The sequence below is a fragment of the Neophocaena asiaeorientalis genome, unplaced genomic scaffold (assembly GCF_003031525.2).
Source record: "Neophocaena asiaeorientalis asiaeorientalis breed wild unplaced genomic scaffold, Neophocaena_asiaeorientalis_V1.1 scaffold317, whole genome shotgun sequence".
In the NCBI taxonomy this organism is placed as follows: Eukaryota; Metazoa; Chordata; class Mammalia; order Artiodactyla; family Phocoenidae; genus Neophocaena; species Neophocaena asiaeorientalis.
The window spans coordinates 4,866,981-4,888,568 of NW_020173114.1; the positions used below are offsets into that span (position 1 = coordinate 4,866,981).

Here is a 21,588-nt window from a genome sequence, read left to right on the forward strand (position 1 = left end):
ATATTGAATATAGTTCCCTGTGCTGTACAATAGGATCTTGTTATAGATCTTGAATTTACTGACACGAGGCAGTTTTCACATTCAGGATTGACCCAGCTTGAATTCTCTCAAAGCTAAATTATTCTATTAGAGGCCTGAAAGAAACAGTATGGATTTTCATAACCAAAGACAGGCAAAATTAGGCTCTTCATTTAACCGTTCTTCAACCTTGGTCAAGTTAACTAATGCCATCAAATTATAGTACTCTGATAGAACTATAGATATTACTGCTTGTCTTTTAAGGCTGTGTTTTGAGAATTATGTGAGAAAAGTTTATGGAAGGAGTTCTCACCTAATGCCTGAAATTTAAGACATTTAATAAATACTCAGTTGTTACTATTATTAAACCTATTCTATCTCACTCTATGAAGATGATCCTGCCTCCAGTTTTAATTTTAAAATCTGGATCATCCAATAGATTTAAGCTCTAAAACTTTCTACTACTTCCAGGTTTCTTCATCTTCACCACTCATCTTCCTGACTCACAGAAGAAATGCCTCCTTCCTAAGACCATCCTCTATGTCACCCCCTTCTTTCTCACTTTCAATCAATGAACACTGTCTACAAAATTAAGAGTGAACTTCTTAGTACTGTATTCAAAATGTTCCACAACCTCTTTTTTACTGTCTTACCTCCTACCATTAAGACAAATAACTATACTACAGAGGGACACAACTTCAACATAAGCTGCAAAGAATTCCCACAGACACAACTCCTCCCTACACCCCTGAATACCATTCCACGATCCAAAATTACAAAACAAAACACTCACACATAAACAAAATCCAAGAACTGACTATGAGTGAGAAATGGTAGACAAAAAAATAAATAAATAGCAAGAATAGATTTTTAAGAACTCTAGATAGTAAAATAATCACATAAGGGCTTTATACAAAATAGTTTATGTTTAAAATTATTAGACATAGACATAAAAAGAAGAAGCAAAAACATAAACAAAGAACAGGTCACTGTCAAAAACGCATTCAGCAAATTTGAAAAATAACCAAATATAATTTTTAAAATTAACAGACACTGCTGTTAAAAATTCAATTATGTTGAGACACATAAAGAGAATAAGGGGGTATAAAATACACCTATTAGGTGTTTCAGGATAAAATATACCTAACAGGTGTTGCAGAAAAAAAGGTGAGACACGATGGCCTAAGAAGATGGTAATAGTTGGGAATCTTTTACAACAACAACAACTACATATGAATCTACAGCTCAGGAAGCACAACTAGTCCCAAACAGGATAAATATCAACATAAATAAAGCCTCATCAAAATACATTATAACAAAACTTATAAAATGCTAAAGAAAAGAAGAGGCAAATCAAGGGGAAAATTGAGTATCTGTGAAGGCAGAAAGTGAAATATCCAGCAGACATCTCAACAGGAAAAATTGGTAGTGCTTAAAAAAAATTCATTCTATAAAAGTATACTCAGCTAACAACATACAAGAGTGAGAGAAAAGTACATTTATTTTAAGAAAGTGAGAGAGTTTACAACTCATGATCGAAACTGGAAAGAAACTGTTTGATAAAAGTTAGAAGAGAGCAAAAAATTGGCATGCAGGTAGACAAATCCACAGGAGTACTGACTCCATAAAACAATAATAATGCCTAGGAATTTGGAGATATAAAAAAATGTACAATAATCGTAAGATGTAAGAAGAACACGTGGAGTTATTCTAAGGCCCTTATATAGTTTGGAAGAATGACAGAGATAATTACTAACTTTAGACTTTGTTCAGTCAGGCAAGCATTTTCTTCCTTTTTTTTTCCTTTAGGTAATAAACACTAATAGAAAAGAAAAGGAATTATAAAAGTCAAACTAATAGAAGGAGAAAGAAAATACTAAATCCAATAAAAAGCAAGAAAGGAAGAAAACACATAGAAAGAAAGAAGAAACAGAATACAAAATAAAATAATTTCAAATACATCATAATAAAGACTTTTTGGGCTTCCCTGGTGGCGCAGTGGTTGAGAATCTGCCTGCCAATGCAGGGGACACGGGTTCGAGCCCCGGTCTGGGAAGATCCCACATGCCGCGGAGCAACTAGGCCCTTGAGCCACAAGTACTGAGCCTGCGCATCTGGAACTTGTGCTCCACAACAAGAGAGGCCGCGACAGTGAGAGGCCCGCGCACCGCGATGAAGAGTGGCCCCCACTCGCCGCAACCAGAGAGAGCCCTCGCACAGAAATGAAGACCCAATACAGCCATAAATAAATAAATAAAATTAAAAAAAAAAGACTTTTGATTTCTGATTGGGGATATAGAGAATCAGAAAGAACATTGCTTCCACCTTTTCAATTAAAAAAAAAAAAAAGCCAGCCAAACTCTAAGTTCACAACTAATGTTGAACCCAGAGAGGTGAGGTCACAGGACAACCAACTAGCTCAAAATCTAAGAGACAGGGCAGATGCTGCTAGAAGCTGTTAAGAATAATTCAGCTAGAATAAACATTGAATTGGTGGAGCTCAAGTGTGGGCTGGCTAGAAAGCGTGGAGCCCGTGGGGAGAATAGAGTGCATAAACTCTTATACACTTTTCCCTCATGGACCCCAACAGGTACACACGAAAAAGACTGGTGGGAGTCCTGAGAAAGAGATCTCCATGGTACAGGCCGCAGGGAGGGGGAAAACAGCTGATATGTGAGGGGCACTAATCCTTGCTTATCTCCTCTACAGAACAAAAGGTTTAATCTGCTTGGAGCAGGGCAACAAATATTGTTGTCTCTGGGGCATGGGGAATATCAGTGCATCTGGGGAAGGGGCAGGACTATAGCTTGGGGGTAGGACAGGAGCACTAATGAGACCAAACACCCCAGATCCAGGGACATGATGCAGCCTAAGACTGAGGCTTTATCAGAACAATAGGGCAGAAGTGTTCTCTGACCCTCCAATTTCCTGCAACAAGTAACAGTGGAATACTGCTGGGGACCCTGAAGTACTGTACGAAGGGAAGACCTACAGATATTAAGAAAACCCTTTGGCAAACCAACCCCTGATCTAAAAATAAGATATTGCTAGAGGAATCTGAAGCCCGTGGTGCAATGAGGGTAACCACAGAAACAACAAACCTCAAAGCAGCCCAACTCCTGACTATATCAACTCAAATCCCCCACATTAAAGACCTAGTAGAAGGAAAGATGTACCCATTTCCAGGCAAGAAACTATTTACCTTAGTCTACTGCTCTACACAAGATACACATCTAGTTTTCAACAAAAAATTACACAGCATAGGAAAAGGTAAAAGACAAAACACTTCCAAGAGACAAAGTAATCAACAGAACCAGCCTCATATATGACACAGATATTGAAATTATCTGACAGGGAATTTAAAATAAGGGCTCTATGGGAAAGGTGAAAAATATGCAACATCAGATAGGTAATATCAGCAAAGAAATGAAAACTATAAGAATTAAACAGAAATACTAGAAGTAAAAAACACAGTTAACAGGTGTAAAGAATACCTTCAACAGCTCATCAGACAACTCACAAATTGGAGGAAAGAATCAGTGAACTTAGTGATAAATCAAGAGAAATATGTCAGTCAATAGAAACTGAAATACAAAGAGAAAAAATAATGGGAGGGAAAAGAGTAGAGCATCCAAGAGTTGCTGGACAACATCAAACAACCTAACATAAGTGTAAATGGAATCCCTGAAGAAGAGAGTGTGGGAGAAGAAATATGTGATGAAATAATGACCCAGAAATTTCCAAATTTCATGGCAGTCACAAATTCACAGGTCCCAGAAGCTCAAGAAAAAACCAAAGCAAAAATCACATCAAGTCAAATTATATTTCCCTAGGAAACTGCCCATTTCATCTAAATACTCAAATTTCAAATGTATCACTTAAACTTGTTCAGAGTATGTTTTTAAAAAATATTTTCACTGGATCTATATTTATGTCCCTTTTTCTCATTCTTAGTAGTGTTTATTTGTGCCTTCTTTCTTTTCTTAAAAAGTCTTGAAGAAGTTTAGCACATCTTACAGCACCAGACTCAAGAAGAAAAAGAAAACCTGAAAAGATCTACAACCCTTCAACAACTAGGATCAATAATTATTACACCCACAAAACAAAAACAAAAAACAAGACTGTTTAAAGGAATGAATTCCAGGGACTTCCCTGGTGGTCCAGTGATCTCGTGCTTCCACTGCAGGGGGCACAGGTTCAATCCCTGGTCGAGAAACTAAGATCCCACATACCGCCTGGCCCAAAAAAAAAAAAAGGAATGAATTCCAGCAAATATTCAAGTAATGGGTAATTTCAATCTTACATAAAACTTCTGAGAACAGAAAAAGTTAAATACAACCCAACTCATTCCCCCAGCTTACCTTGGTGCCAAAACCAGATAAAAGGCTCCCCCAAAAGGAAAATTATAGCACAATCTAATTTAGGTACAAAAAAATCTAAATTATGAAAAACCTGATTCCTGCAATGGGAATATGTTGTGTATGTCTCTGTTTGCATTCCATATTACAAACTTGTTCTTCAGTATTTTGATAACTGTACCTCAATATAACTGGTTTTCTTTGAAATCCTATGTAGTTTATGCATCAAAAAACATTATTTTGAGATGGAGTCCATAGGTTTCAGACTGCCAAAGGGGTTCATGGCACACAAAAAAGATAAGAACCCCTGTACTAAAGAAACTCTTAGAGATATACACAAGAAAACATGCAAGAATGCTCATAGCAGCCCTGTGTGTAATAGCAAAAATCGGTACGAAAAGGAAAGTGGCTCCATAAACCAAGGTATACTTATCAGGTGGACTTTTCTAAAAGTCATTAAAATGAAAGAACTGGAGCTACATGTATCAACAAGGACCTATCTCTTAATCTGGATGCTGGATACATAGGTGTTTGATGTAATATTCTTTAGATGACTAATACAGCATTAACATCACACGACACTATCTGTTTTTATTTTCCTCACTTTGCAATGAGAAAACTTCATGGATCATCACCAGTACATGCACTGACATTTAGGAGCCATGATCATTAGTCAGGCACAGTGCAAAATACACATTCCTTAGGAAGCCTTTCTCCAAACCACCAAGTTGCAATTAACTGTCCTGTCCTATTCTCCATAGCAATTTCTATCTAACTCTCTACTTACAAATTTCTGAATTATATATTGCTTCCAGTTTCACTGAGATATAATTAACATATAGCATTTATAAGTCTAAGGTGTACAGCATAATAACTTGACTTACATATATTGCGAAATGATTACCACAGTAAATTTAGTTAACCTTGATTATCTCACATAGTGAATTATATTAAATACAGTTTGTGCTTGCCTGATTTCTCAAGTGTAAGTTTTTTGTTTTTTTTTTTTTTAAGTGTAAGATCTTTGATGGCTGCATACTGCTTTGTAGTCACAAGTTCCCAAAACCACATTTGCTGAGTTTGATCCATTCACCTATAGTCACTCTGAAATAAATCCTGAACACTGGTTTAAAAGTTGTGTTTGCATCTTTAATATCTATACTGGGATAAAATCTGATTATAAAAATAAAACTTACCATCACAAAGCTGGATTTCTACTTTTCATAATCTTACTGTTATTTTTATTTACAATGAACAATACAAGAAAATAACTTTGAACAATGTAAAACAAGATACGTTTAATCTAAAGGATTTACACATCCACATTACCATGTTCAAGTTGGGATAATCATTTCCATGTTCAAGTTGGGATAATCATTTTTTAAATATCTTCTATGTATTTTTAATTTTTTTATTAAGGCATAGTTGACATATTAGTTACAGATATACAACGTAGTGACATATAAATGCCATATGGTATGGCATTTATATACATTGCAAATTGATCACCACAGTAAGTCTGATAACATCACTGTCCAAAGTTATTGCAATATTATTGACAATATTCCCTATGCTGTATACTATATCTCCATGACAACTATTTTATAATTGGAAGTTTGTACCTTTTAATCCCCTTTACCTATTTCTACCAACCCCAATCCTTCACCCCTCTGATGAATATCAGTTTGTTCTCTCTATATATGAGTCTGTTTGGGATAGTCATTTTGCAGTAAGTATACAGAATGATATATGAGTTAACTATGCCCCCTACTGACTGAATAAGTATTTTGAAAACTGAATAACATTACAGAGAATAAAGAATATAGTCCACACAGATGTACCACATAAAAACCAAATGTACCAAAGGTACTTTTATAATGTAAATGGGTTACATAAAAAGGACTTTGCAGATCTTAAGTCAAGCATATTTGAGATAAGATTTATTAGAGAAAATGGAACTTGAGAAGAAAGATGTGTAATTTCGGAATTGACTGCTCAGAGTCACCACACTACACAACTTTAGGAAGCATCATTCACATTATATTCTACATCAGTGGTTCTCAACCAGGGGCAATTTTGCCCCCCAGGGGACATTTGGCAATGTGTGGAGATGCTTTCGGCCATCACAATGTGGCAGGGGCGTGGTGCTGAGTAGAGGGTAGAGGGATATGGTAGTAGGTAGAGAGGCCAGGGATGCTGCTAAACATACTACAATGCACAGGCCAGTCTCACAATAAAGAATTAACTGGTCCTGACTGTTAATATTGTTGAAGTTAAGAAATTTTACTCAACATGAGTATTCCCTTTCAGGTTGTACAACAATGAAACAAAGTCATATAGAGTTTTATGACTTGTTTAAACTTTGTTGAAAGAGTCAGAGAAGATATTAAATCTCTGCTGTCAAGGAATATACTTTTAGCCCTTTTTATCTGGGCTAGAAAACTGCAGTCTAGACAGTTTCATATGTCCACCTTTTGGCTCTGTTCTAAGGATGATACAATTTGTGCATAAACTTTTAATGGGCTAACTGTATTTTTTAAAGCTATTAGGCTTTCCCATTATACCTGTGTTTCCATTTCCATCATCCTTTGTTTTATTTCTCTTATTTCTGCCTGTGTTTCAGCTTCTCTAAGTCGAATGGTCATCAGTTCATCTTGTAACTCATTCACAGCATTTTTCTTAGGTGGGTCTTTCCATCTCCCAGTAGTACGAGCTAAGTGGCGCTGAAATACAAAAAAATTATATCGCAACAAATATTCCCAGTATTACAGTAAGAGCCAACTTAACGAAGCACTTATTTCAGGACCAGTACTGTATAAGGCACTTTATATGAATCATTTTATTTAATCCCCAGAAAATCTTAAAAGTTAAACACTATTATTTTAAATATAGAGGTGAGAAAATGGAAATTGTGAGTAAGTAACTTCAGAAAGGTCACACAGCCAGTAAGTGGTAGATGTGCGATATAAACTCAGATATAGTTCAATTTTTTTTATACTGTGGATTAATTATTGTAAAGAATACATTTTTCACCCTAATTTTTTTCTGAGAGATTTTTACATTATTTTGTAATGAAATCCCAAGAAAAGGGGAAAATTGGGCCTTTCATGAATTAAGGAAACAATATTAGAAGTTGAGAGTAGTGTTCTCAAAATATCTGTGGTGAAGGACAGTTTTGTTTCATTTGTTTCTAATTTCTAATGCCACCTGATACTTCCTAAAAAAAAAAAAAAAACAAGCCATGGCAACTTAAAGGACTAACTTCATTCTTTGCTAGATGCATCCCCCATCCCAAATTCATACCAAGATCACTATTCTGAAATGATGTGTAGTTTTTTTTTCTTCCCTCTCTCCCTTCTCTCTTATAGATTGCTTTGTTTTGTTTTATTGCTACTTCTCAATAGTTTCCCTCATATGTGAATAAATTTGTGGGTGAATAAATTTGTGGGCATATAACTAACTGAATGTCTGTTTTATTTTGTGGGAAAACCATTTTCGAAAGAAGTTACAAATTCATAAACAAATTTATATTGGTGTCACCCTTCTGATGTTTCATACTGACCAATGAATTTAATATCAACAGGAGAAGAAATAAGTACTATATAAAGAAGTATTTTCTTTTAGTTTTTTAGAAAAAGTTACACAAATCACAATGGTATAACAACACAATAAAAATGACTTGATCTCTATTTTATCTTTTATTTACTTATAAGAATCAGAAAGGGAGAAAAAGCCTAAAGGTACTTTCAATTTATAAATGCTCTCAGTTTTGTATATTAAACAGGGTCTTTCTCACTTTAAACTCAGATCCTAGTGTTGGTCATTAACTACTTCAAATTCACACAAAATGGATATTCAGGTTTTACCTTTCTTTTTTAAAGCACACAAAATATTTTGATATACCTGCCAGTGTTCCTCTAAATCTTTGACTTGTTGTCTAAGTTCTTTTAAACCCGTAATAGCTTCTGCCTCTCTCAGTTTCACAGCAATGAGTTCCTCCTGAAGCCTTGCAATGTTATTCTCATCAGGAAACGAGTTGTTTCTCTAAAGCAAGAGAAAATTTAATTGGGGATTTTTTTTAATTTGAAGAATAAAATACTGCATATATAACAATAAAATACAACAAAATAACGAGCTGTTTTCTCCCATATGTAATTGTATTTAATTTTATTGAGATATAATTCACAAACCATAAAACTTACCCTTTTAATGAACACTAGTCAGTGGGTTTTGTTTTGTTTTTTTAATTAATTAATTATTTTATTTTTGGCTGTGTTGGATCTTCATTGCTGCACATGGGATTTCTCTAGTTGCAGCAAGTGGGGGCTACTCTTCGTTGCGGTGCGCAGGCTTCTCATTGCAGTGGCTTCTCTTGTTGCGGAGCATGGGCTCTAGGCATGCAGGTTTCAGTAGTTGCGGCGCGCGGGCTCAGTAATTGTGGTGCACAGGCTTAGTTGCTCTGCGGCATGTGGGATCCTCCTGGACCAGGGCTCAAACCCATGTCCTCTGCATTGGCAGGTGGATTCTTAACCACTGCACCACCAGGGAAGTCCCTAGTCAGTGGTTTTAAGAGTATTCACAGGGTTGTGCAATCAACATCACGAACTAATTTCAGAACATTTTAATCACCCCCAAAAGAAACCCTATACCATTAGCAGTCACTCTACGTTTCCCCTACCCCCAGCCCCTGGCAACCACTAATCTATGTCTCTATGAATTTGCCTATTCAGAATATTTTATATAAATGGAATCATAAAATACATGGCCTTTTATGACTAGCTTCTTTCACTTAGCATGTTTTCAAGTTTCATTTTTTTATTGCCAAATAATATTCCATGGTACAGATATACCACATTTTATTTACACGTTCATCAGTTGATGGAAATGTGGGTTGTTTCCACTTTGGGGTTACATGAATAACACTGCTATGAACATTTATGTAAAAGTTTTTGTGTGGATATATGTTTTTAACTCTCCTGAGTATATATGAAAGAACAGAGATGCTGGACCAGATGGTAATTCTAACATTTAAGAAATTGTCAAACTTTTCCAAAGCAGTTGCACGTTTTACATTCCCACCAGGAAGGTATAAGGGTAACTGTACTTAATGTTGAGGACACAGAAAGTCTAGCTCTGTTTTGTTTAATAAAATACTAATTATGGAGCAACAGGATTAAAAATGTTTTTCAATATGGCAGTGAACATACTAACCTCTGATTAGGACTACAAAGCATGAACATCATTTATGTTTTAAAGATTTATGGAAGAGAATAGTCCAAAATCTGTTTTGTTATGTTTTCTCAGCATATCATTTTGAAAAGGGAGTGTAAAACATCTGTACCTTAGTCACTATTTATATCAATATTCAAGAAATAAGCACCAAGGTGACCTAAATATTTGCTTCAAGGGTACAAGATTTAATCTCCTACCATGCTGAAAGACCCAACATAGGATATAGGGTTGCTATATTAAACTGCTCTGGGGAATGACCAAAGAATCCTAAATTAGGCTCTAGTAAAAGCTCCTTAGGTAAACTGAAGTACTGTTGAAATATCAAGTCCTGAGTCTATGAAATTTTCTATCTGAAATATTTCATGAAGATTTTAGCCCACAGAGATGATGGAATAAAGTTATTCTTGCCAACTACACATTTTTATGATGGACTTGAAATATTTTCTCAATTGAAAACCAGAAATTTACTGTATATGCATTAAAAAAAGTATCTTGCATGAAGAAATTAACCACAGGAAGCATGAAACCTTCCAATTTCCTTTCTACTCTGTAACATGAATACCAACAAAGCTACTTAAAAATTTATTTTTAAATTGGACCCAAGGACATTTCTTTCTACCAAATATTCAAAACTAAAAGATCCAGGTTCTTACCTAAATCATGGAGCCCAGAATACTCTTAATTAGGCAATTTTTACAGCATTCTTGCCGGCTTTTTTCTCAGCAAACAGGAGAATAAGTTTTCCAAAAATAATATAAAAATAGCAAGTAGATTTCTAGCAAAATTATTCCACTATTGATTGTAGTTATACCCTATTCTAACAGTTAAGAACAATTTGAGGGTATCTTTCATGTCCATTATTTATGAGTTTTTGACTCAATGGCTAGATACTACCCAAGGGCCAAAGAAACAAACGCAACACAGAGCCCAAATCATCTATGATTTTATAAATGAGAAAACAGAGATTCAGAGTTTGTGATTTGGAACAGAGACTCTCAAGTCGGAGGGTTGTAAGAAACCTAAAATCATTTCTATTTCCACTACTAATCTGTTCTTTAATAACTTTGAAAAAAGGTAAGTTAGCTTCTGTAAGTACACCTCCAGCTAAGATCTTCCTATGTATTCAGAGGTGGTTTTTTTGCAGCTTGGAAAGCTGTAACAGTTACACTCAGATGAAATTTTCGCTGAAATGTTTATGTATTGGTCTATTTCTACACCTCTTGCAGATGAAGGTATTATAATATTTGAAGATGATTTCTTTTTTCTCTTTAAAAAAATTATTTTTACATGAAAACAAGGTATATTTGCAATGTGTTTCAATCAAAATATTCACTCCTATATCTCAGATCTACATATTTCAAAGTAAAAATGTTCACTTGTCAGCTGAAATTTCTGATTAGACCTAATATTTGTGTACTTTTGTGCTTAGTCAGAATGCAAATTTCACAGTGGATTTTTTTTTTTGAAATTTACCTTTTATTTGGATAAAAGCAACATGATGTATTTATATACTATAGGGATAAAAATGGTAATTTTCATTTTTTAAAAAAACTACCAATGTGATTATGTTTTTAGTTCTTTTTACTTGTGTTTAGCACAGGCTTTAAACTAAAAAATACACTATGGTCTGGATTGACCCAAAAAGTATTCCATAAATTAACAAATATATGGCAAGTTTTTCATAGCTAAATCTAATTCTTCTAGAAGTTGTCTTCTGTTTAATTACATTAATTGAAATGTGCTTAAGACAAATACTTTCAGCATATTTTATACACTAAAAAACAAAACAAAAAGGGTTAGTACTGGGCCAATGGCCAAGAGGCAATATTACTACCTTGTAGACTGTTACAGTTCAAATTGTCCCACTTCCCCCACAATTTCAGAAACGAGAAGTCTGGGAGATACTGTACCAGCTGCATTTGGGTGATAGTCTAAATGCTGTAAGTACTATTCATCTTGACAATGGTTAATTTCTATCCCCTAAGTTTCTCTTCTCTGACACTTAAACATTATTCATATCAAAATTATCCTGGTTGTTTTCCTCTAAAAGGGCTCTAATCCCCTTTTTTACCCTAAATATGGCAATTTGAGTAGTATGGCAACAACAAAGAATAAATGGGAATCATGTATTTTTTTCCTTTCCTCTCTTATAATACGTAAGATTTTTAATGTGCAAAAACACCAAGTCCAATTTCACTACTCAGTAAGTACTTAACTAGTATCTATCACATGTTCCATTCTAATTCGGGAATGAAAGCATTTATGTTGTTCTTACCTTTTCTATATCCAGAACTTTATCCTGCATTTCCTTTAGTGCACACTGAGACTCAGCTTCACTCAGTCGGGCTTGGACCAATTCCTTCTCTAGCTGTAGCACAAAATCTTCATTGTAGTTGGAACTGCATTTATGCTACAAGTTACAGACATACACTGAAATTTTTCATAAGTATGAACATGTATATATAATAAAAATAAGTGCAATTACACAATACAACTATTGAGGGCAACCAGACTGTAAAAGTTCCATCCACCTAATATTTCCAGCTTATCTCCTCCAATTAACTTTCCAATGAACAAAAAATTCCAGGTTTGATATCTATAAAGATGATCATATTATTGGGTGTTCATAATCAGTTATTACACTAACTGAATCCAATTTATAGGAGATAAATATGTCTTTTTATCTGTCCATCCATCCAGATACTAAGAATTTGTTCCAGCTCTATAGACCTGAACTGGACAACAGTGTAACGACCAGCCATATATGGTTACAGAGCACTTGAAATGTGGTAAGTCCAAATTAAGAAAAGTTTTCAGTGTAAAATACAAACTGGATTTTGAAGGTTTAGTGTGAAATAAAAAGGCAAAATATCTCAGTAATTTGTATACTGATTATATGTTGAAATAATATTTCAAATGTCGAGTTAAACAAAATATTAATTTAATCAAATAAAATTTTTATTATTTATTAATTTCATTAATTACTCCTTTTAACATGGCATTTTAAAATGCATATCTGGCTCACATTATATTACTATTAGACAGCACCATTACAGACTACAGAAGTACGTATTTACTGAAAATTCTATTTTAACCTAATAGAAATAAAAACAAAGCATCCACAATTAACGTGAACCATCCTAAATCCCGAAAGAATAAAAATGTATTTGCTGCCAGAAATGTAGATCTATTTAAATATACTCATGAAAATGACTGCTGGAAGCAAAGAAAAAGAAGATGCTGCATAAAGAAATTAGCCATGGAAGCATGAAACCTTTCCATTTCCTTTCCTACTTTATACCAATACAGCTACTTTAGAAATCCCTTTTTTTAAACTAGTTTCTACACAAAGCTGTTCAAAACAGCAAAAAGATATTGAATTCACCATTATAAAAGACGTCCTAAAATAAACTATCACTTCACATTTAACTCACATAGTAAAAAAATAGCAACAACTCAAAATTCCAACATAGAGTCATAGGGAATAATCTCCCACTGAACTAGCACAAGTAAAGAATGGTTCCTTTTACTATTCAAGACATTAGGAACAAAATAGACATCAAATTAAAACTCTATTTAAAAACTATTAAATACTTAATTAAAACATATGGTACTCCCTTGCCCCAGTTACCCAAAAAGATATTTTTTAAAATGCACCATTCACTTATTAGGCAAATGAGAATTTTTTAATTCAGTGTACTACATGTTGTTTCTCCTAGTAATTTTCTGATACTATTAAAACAATATTTCAATACAAGAAGTACATCTGCAATAGGTATAACACCTTAGCAAATACTTACCTTACCAAATAGGAGAATGGCAATTTTGGAAAGACCACATCCAAAATGCAGGTGCCATAATTTTTGTTTAATTAGTCATAGTTACTTTATGAGTAATACTAGAATTTTTTGCTTTTAATCTAAAGCTCTATGTTACTTCACACTTATTTTCCAAGACTCTATCAGGAGAGCCCCAGGAGTACATCAAACCCAAATGGCCAAAATGAGAATGAAACCATTGATCTGGTATAATCCAACTGATCCAACCAAGTAAACAAAAAACTGTACTAATATTGGGAACAAATTTTTATCAATAAAATTTACAAAACTTCTAATCATCCTCTATTGTTAATGGGATACATTCTATAGTGTACATGCTATTTCTCTTCTCATATATCCCATTTGTTCCTCAACCCACTGCAAACTAGCTTTAGTCTTCATCCTTTGATGAAACTGCTCTAATCGCTAACAATATTAATACCCAATAAAATATAAAAACTCAATGGAAAGCCCTTTTGCTCAGCTCTTACCTTCACCAGAAGTCTATGGAATTTAAAACAACTGACAACTCAAAAACATCTCCTCCCTCAGATTCTGAGGTATTACTGTTTCACGGTTCTACCTCATATCTTCTCTGTCTCCTCTGTCAGCTGAACTACTTAATTATAGGTATGTATGTCTACGTGTATCTGTGTGTGTATATATCTGTGTGTATCAATCAGTAGGCCCCAGGGTTTCAATATTGTGTGTTTTTTCTCAATCTTCCTGTTAACTTTCTTATTTTGTAGATTCCTCCTATGTGATTTCATCCACTAATGCAGTCTGTATAAAGACACTATCAGATACTGTGTACATGTAAATAGTAAAAAAAAAAAAAAAAAAAAAAAAAAGGGGGGAAAGAGGGACAGGAAGAGGGAGGAAGAAAGAACACACAATAATGGAACTCTAGGGACAATAAATATATAGATATTGACAGATATACAGATACACAGAAAGCGATGACTCTCAAGTCCATATTCTCAGCTCTTTCTACTAAGCTACAGATTCATATTCACAACTTCCTACTGGTTTTGTTCATCTGTTTAGCCTCATACTCACCTCACATTCAACATGTCAAAACTGGACTCCCCATCTTTTCCTCCTCATGTATTTACTACTATATGCTAAGGATTCCACCATCTAACAACTGACCAAGTCAAAACTTCCCCTCTTATACTCAACGCATACCAAATCAATCACAAAGTCTTAGTAACTTGCACATCTCTTGAATTTGTCTGTTCCTTTCCATCTTCACAGTCATTGTTTTTATTTATGCTCTCATCTCTTTCTTTGAACCACCGCAATAGCCTTATATATCACCATCTGTTAATAGTGCTTACAGTGGGTATTATTTAATAGAGGCATACCTCATTTTATTGTTCCTCGCTTTATTGCACTTTGCAGATACAATTTTTACAAATTGTAAAGGTTTGTAGCAGCCCTACTTCAAGCAAGTTTATCAGTGCCATTTTTCCAACAATTTGCTCACTTCAAGTCAGTGTCACATTTTGGTAATTCTCACAATATTTCAAACTTTTTCATTATTATTATATTTGTTAGGATGATCTGTGACCAGTGACTTTTGGTGTTACTAATGTTGTGTTCTGACAGCTCCACAGACTGGCCATTCCCCCCATCCTTTTCCTCGGGCCTCCCTATTCCCTGAGATACAACACTACTGAAATCAGGCCATTTAATAAACCACAACGGCCTCCAAGTGTTCAAGAGAAAGAAGAGTTGCATGTCTCTCACTTTAAATCGAAAGGTAGAAATGATTAAATTTAGTGAGGAAGGCATGTCGAAAGCCAAGATAAGCCAAAAACTAGGGCTCTTGCACCAAACAGCCAAGTTGTGAATGTAAAGGAAAAATTCTTAAAGGAAATTTTTTTTTTCTTTGTGGTACGCGGGCCTCTCACCACTGTGGCCTCTCGCATTGCAGAGCACAGGCTCCGGACGCGCAGGCTCAGCGGCCATGGCTCACGGGCCCAGCCGCTCCGCGGCATGTGGGATCTTCCCGGACCGGGGCACAAACCTGTGTCCCCTGCATCAGCAGGTGGACTCTCAACCACTGCACCACCAGGAAAGCCCCAGAAAAGTTTTTAATGTTTTTTTTTTTGACAATGATCCTGACTTTTTAAAAATATTTATTTATTTATTTATTTTTGGCTGCGTTGGGTCTTCACTGAGGCACGCGGGATCTCTGTTGAGGCATGCGGGATCCTTTTGTTGCGGTGGGCTGGCTCTTCACTGCAGCACGTGGGCTTCTCTCTAGTTGTGGCGTGCGGGCTTCTCTCTAGTTGTGGCGTGTGGGTTTTCTCTCTTTAGTTGTGGCACACGGGCTTCAGAGCGCGTGGGCTCTGTAGTTTGCCGCATGTGGGGTCTCTACTTGAGGTGCGTGGACTCAGTAGTTCTGGAGCGTGGGGTTAGTTGCCCTGCAGCCTGTGGGATCTTAGTTCCCCAACCAGGGATTGAACCCGCGTCCCCTGCATTGAAAGGCGGATTCTGGACCACCAGGCAAGTCCCTCTTAAAGAAAATTAAAAGTGCTATTCCACTGAGCACACAAATGATAAGAGAGCAAAACAGCCTTATTGCTGATAATGGAAAAAGTTTTAGTGGTCTGGATTAAAGATCAAACCAGTCACAACACTCCCTTAAGCCAAAGCCTTATCCAGACCAAGGCCCTAACTTTCTTCAGTTCTATGAAGGCTGAGAGAAGTGAGGAAGCTGCAGAAAAAAAGTTTGAAGCTAAAACAGATTGGTTCATGAGGTTTAAGGACAGAGGCCTTTTCCATAACATAAATGTGCAAGGTGAAGCAGTAAGTTCTAACGTAGAAGCTGCAGCAAGTAATCCAGAAGCCCTAGCTAAAGTCATTAATGAAGGCAGCTACATTAAACAACAGATTTTTGATGTAAATGAAACAGTCTTCTATTGGAAGAAGATGCCATCTAAAACTTTCACAGCTAGAAGAGAAGTCAATGCCTGGCTTCAAAACTTCAAAGAACAGGCTGATTTTCTTGTTAGGGGCTAATGAAGCTGGAAACTTGAAGCTGAAGCCAATGCTCACTTACCATTCTGAAAATCTTAGGGCCATTAAGAATTAGGCTAAAACTACTCTGCTTATGTTCTCTAAATGGTAACAAAGACTTGACGATAGCACATTTGTTTACAACATGGTTTATTGACTATTTTATGCCCACTGTTGAGACCTAATGCTCAGAAAAAGACTCCTTTCAAAATATTACTGCTCACTGACAATGTACCTGGTCACCCAAAAGCTCTGACGGAGATGTAAAATGAGATTAATGCTGTTTTCATGCCTGCTAACACAATATCCATTTTGCAGCCCATGGATCAAGGAATAATTCCAACTTTCAAGTCTTCAAAAAATTTAAGAAATACATTTCGTAAGGCAATAGTTGCCATAAATAGCAATTCCTTAGATGGATCTGGGAAAAGTAAATTGAAAACCTTCTGGAAAGGATTCACCATTCTAGATGCCATTAAGAACATTCATGAGGGCTTCCCTGGTGGTGCAGTGGTTGAGAGTCCGCCTGCCGATGCAGGGGACACGGGTTTGTGCCCCGGTCCGGGAAGATCCCACATGCCATGGAGCGGCTGGGCCCATGAGCCATGGCCGCTGAGCCTGCACGTCCGGAGCCTGTGCTCCGCAACAGGAGAGGCCACAACAGTGAGAGGTCCGTGTACTGCCAAAAAAACAAAACAAAACAAAAAGAACATTCATGATTCATGGGAAAAGGTCAAAATATCAATATTAACAGAAGCTGATTCCAACCCTCATGGATGACGTGGAGAGGTTCAAGTCAGTGCGAGAAGTAACTGCAGATGTGAAAACAGCAAGAGAACTAGAATTAGAAGTGGAGCCTAAAGATGAGACTGAATTGCTGTATTCTTCTCTCGTCGTACTAATTGCCACTCTAATTAAATAATTTTCACAATATCTATCTCTATAAATACTATACAATCAATGCCAAGGATAGTGTGAGTTACCACTGTATTGCCAGAATTAAACCGTACTTTTCATAGTAAGTGATAAACCTTATTTGCTGAATCAATTAGCTAGTCAACTCTTGGTTTAAAAAACAACAGACCCCCCACCATCATAAACCATATATTAAACAATGGGAGTGGAAATTCAATGCTGCAAAAATAACCCATAAGAATCTATTTGGGGGCTTCCCTGGTAGCGCAGTGGGTGAGGAGTCCGCCTGCCGATGCAGGGGACACGGGTTCGTGCCCCGGTCCAGGAAGATCCCACATGCCGCGGAGCGGCTGGGTCCGTGAGCCATGGCCGCTGAGCCTGCGCATCCGGAGCCTGTGCTCCACAATGGGAGAGGCCACAACAGTGAGAGGCCCGAGTACCGCAAAAAAAAAAAAAAAAAAAAAAAAATCTATTTGTTTCAAAACGAAACAAAATTTGTAATAGTGTGGGGATATGGTACATTTCCACTGTTACATCCAAAGCATCTGAGAAAATGCCTGTACTATCAAAGAGTCCAGAATGATTCTATGCAAGACAATATTAAAGGAGAAAAAAACTTAAATAAAAAGTTGCTCTCCCACCCAGCATATGATCCCAAAAAAGATGTTTGTAATCCCCTCTACCACATGTTCCAATGAGTCTTTTTTTAAAAATCCAAGCAATATGGATGTACTATTTAAAGATTTGCCACACTAAACTTTTATGAGAAATTGGGGGCTTTCCTGGTGGCACAGTGGTTAGGAATCCACCTGCCAATGCAGGGGACACAGGTTCCAGCCCCGGTCCAGGAAGATCCCAGATGCCGCGGAGCAACTAAGCCCGTGCACCCCAACTACTGAGCCTGAGAGCCACTACTACTGAGCCTGCATGCCATAACTACTGAAGCCTGCATGCCTAGAGCCTGTGCTCTGCAATGAGAAGCCACCGCATTGAGAAGCCCACGCGCCTCAACGAAGTGTAGCTCCCGCTCTCCGCAACTACAGAAAGCCCGTGCTCAGCAACGAAGACCCAACGCAGCCAAAAATAAATAAATTTATTTTTTAATTGGTATATCATTTTTAAATTATTTATTCCCAACATCTGAAAAATTACACACATCCTTTAAAAAGTGGAAGATTATCTCTGATTATTTATACACACAAACTGCAAGATAGTTTGATGAAGAAAATGTTAACAATTATTTCCACTAAAATGAATGTTCACTTATTATTTAAGCTGAAAAGAGATGATTATATATGAATATAAAACATTTAATCTTAGACTAAGGCCAAAATTAGTTTGGAAGAAAGCTTCTGTTCAGATTTCTAGGCATACTGAGAGCTTACGAAGCTTAATGTGTTAAGTCATCAGTCTAGTTTGGATTTTTAGGAAGATGTACATAAACTTACCAATAATTACAAATTAAATGGCTTTTTCTTGAAATGTCACCAAAGTAGAGTTTAAGAGTGGTTATAATGCAGGAAGAAATATTAAACATTAATTTCCATATTCATAAAGAAAAACAAACCCACTAGGTAAATCAGGTGTGGGGCAATTCTAAATGCTGCTTAACAAACACACTTTCTAAAATAAATTATCTAGATGATTTCACAACTTGCACTAATGGATAGTTTTTAGTTTATTAATGTTTATTCATGTGTTTAATCTAAGTAAGATTAGTTTTTATTCCTCATATCAAGTCCTTGGTTCTTAAAAGTATCACATAATTATTTCATATTTTCTTCTAGAATTATAGGAAGAGGAAGGAAGATCGAAAGAAATCTTGCCTAGCCTCCTGTTAAGTACTTCCTGGTACAAAGGTCCCAACAACCTCAAAAGGCAGTCATTTCAGTGCTCAGCAGCTTTAAGTGTTACAGTCCTTCTTGTATACGCTGATCCTAGCCAACAAACTGCTGGACAACAATTACTTATTCAGGACACCTGAATGATAAGCAGTCAGGTATAGGGCAAAAAGTTTATAAATAGATCAAGCAAGACTCAGACAGTTGGTCTCATCAGGAAAAATCATCCAATATAAACACATCTGTCCCCCATCACACTCAAAAAGGACAAAGTCAGACATGCAACTGTATGAAATATCATTGGATCATTTCTACTTCTATGGGTTTCCTAGAAAAACTGGCATGCAACATGTATAACAAATACTTAAAGGGATAATTTAATCTCAATGCTTGGTTTATCTTGTGCTTAGTTTAATATTTATTATTTAATTTAAAATTACTAAATATAAGTAAATATTAAATTTTATTTAGTGTAAATACTAAATAATAAATTAACACAACATATTGTATAGCACAGGGAAATATAGCCATTACTTTGTAATAACTTTAAAGGAGTGTAAGCTCTGAATATATATGTTGTACACCCGAAACTAATATTGTAAATCAACTATACCTCAATTAAAAAAAATAATTAACACGATCGTTTTTGAAAACCAGCAATATCAGGTTCAAAGTATCAAGAGCCAGCCTAAAATGCAATGATGTGTTAAAGACAATTACTCAATGATTGAGTACTGCACAAATGCTTTTTAAAGCATATCAATACTCAAAATTTATTAAAAATAAAATTTACCTTTTAAAAACTGCTGCTCAGAAGTTTAATATATATCATTGTACCAATAGCATTAAAATCATTAAATATGATATGAAACATCAAAACAAACAAAAGCCCATGAGTCTGGAGTGAAAGAAAAGTATTCATAGTGAGTAAGAGAGAGAGATTGAAGGGGAAAAAGAGAAAAGTCTCTTTTACAGAGGAACATTAGCTAACAGTGCAGAAAAAAATGAGAAAATATGAAAATCTCAATTTTGGAAACCCAATCAGAGAATGCTAAAACCATAGGTAAAAGGTGAATAGAGGGCAAGATATTTATTTGGTACAGAAGTATTTCCCAATGTATTACTTAATCGTTGCAAAGAAGAAACCATACCTTTACAAGGGAAAGGCTGTGTGGTAATCAAACTTAGCATGGTGATCAAACTCAGCAGCATCACTAATAGTGGGAACTTACATAATGTGATTCCTGATTTAAAGCACAGCATCATCTATAATTTAAATGTTAAAAATGTTTAACTGAATCTAGTTTACAGGAAATATGACCCCATGAGAAAGGAATCAGACAAATCCAGGATATGAGACAAGACAACTTGGTTACATCTGTAAAAAGTCAATGTCACCCCTAAACTGGCTTTTGTTTTTTCTATCTTTAGTCAGTCTAGACAGAGTTTTATCAACTTTATTGATGATTTATAAGAACCAGCATTTGATTTCACAGATTTTCTCTATTTTTGTTTTATACTGTTTTCAATTTCATTAATTTCTACTCTATTACTTGTTCCTTCTTGCTTTAGGTTGAATTTTCTCTTACATGTCTAGTTTCTTAAAGTAGAAGCTTAGATTGTTGGTTTGAGACTTATTTCCTTTCCTAATATAAGCATTCAATGCTATAGTATTTCCACTAAGCACTGCTTTAGGCAGATCTCACAAATTTTGATAATGTTGTGTCTTCATTTTCATTTAATTCAAAACACATTCTAATTTCCCTTGAGATGTTCTCTTTGACACAGGGGTAAAAATGTGTTGTTTAATTTCCAAATATTTTAGGGATTTCCCAGATATCTATTATTAATTTCTAACTGCTGTTAGAGTCAAAGAAGATACTTCTTATGATTTCAGTTACTTTAAATTTGTCAAAATTTATTTTATGGTCCAGAATATGTTCTATCTTTGTAAATGTTCCATGTGCCCTTAAAAATAACATGTATTCTGTTATTAGGTGAAGTGTTCCATAAATGCCAACCAGGCCAAGCTGGTTGGTCTTTGATATCCATTCCATAATGATTTTCCACCTACTTGTTTCACCAGTTACTGAGACTGGGGTATTAAGGACTCCAACTGTACCTGTGGATTTGTCCACGTCACTTTTCAGTTCTATCAGTTCAGCTTCATGCTCCCCTATCATTAGGAGCATACACATATTAGGAGACATATATTCCTAAATACATAACAATCCTAAGATTGTTATGTCTTCTTATGGAACTGACCATATTACCAACATGTAATGTACCGCTTTAGTCCAAGAAGTCTGAAGTCTACTTTATCTGATATTAATATAGTCACTCCAGCTTTCTTTTGCTTAGTGTTTGCATGGTATTTCT

The 21,588-nt window shown here is 35.6% G+C and overlaps 1 protein-coding gene across 3 annotated transcripts in view; it reads right to left on the reverse strand.

The window, feature by feature from the left end:
• The window catches only part of EVI5 (ecotropic viral integration site 5), a 206,187-nt gene that overhangs the window by 67,663 nt on the left and 116,936 nt on the right, over positions 1 to 21,588 (reverse strand). For all 3 annotated transcript variants that reach the window (XM_024743628.1, XM_024743627.1, XM_024743626.1), the window contains 3 exons: positions 11,884 to 12,018; positions 8,280 to 8,420; positions 6,941 to 7,099 (listed from right to left, as the gene is read on the reverse strand). In XM_024743628.1, coding sequence (XP_024599396.1) covers positions 6,941 to 7,099; positions 8,280 to 8,420; positions 11,884 to 12,018 — 435 coding nt within the window. The remainder of the gene's footprint in view (positions 1 to 6,940; positions 7,100 to 8,279; positions 8,421 to 11,883; positions 12,019 to 21,588) is intronic.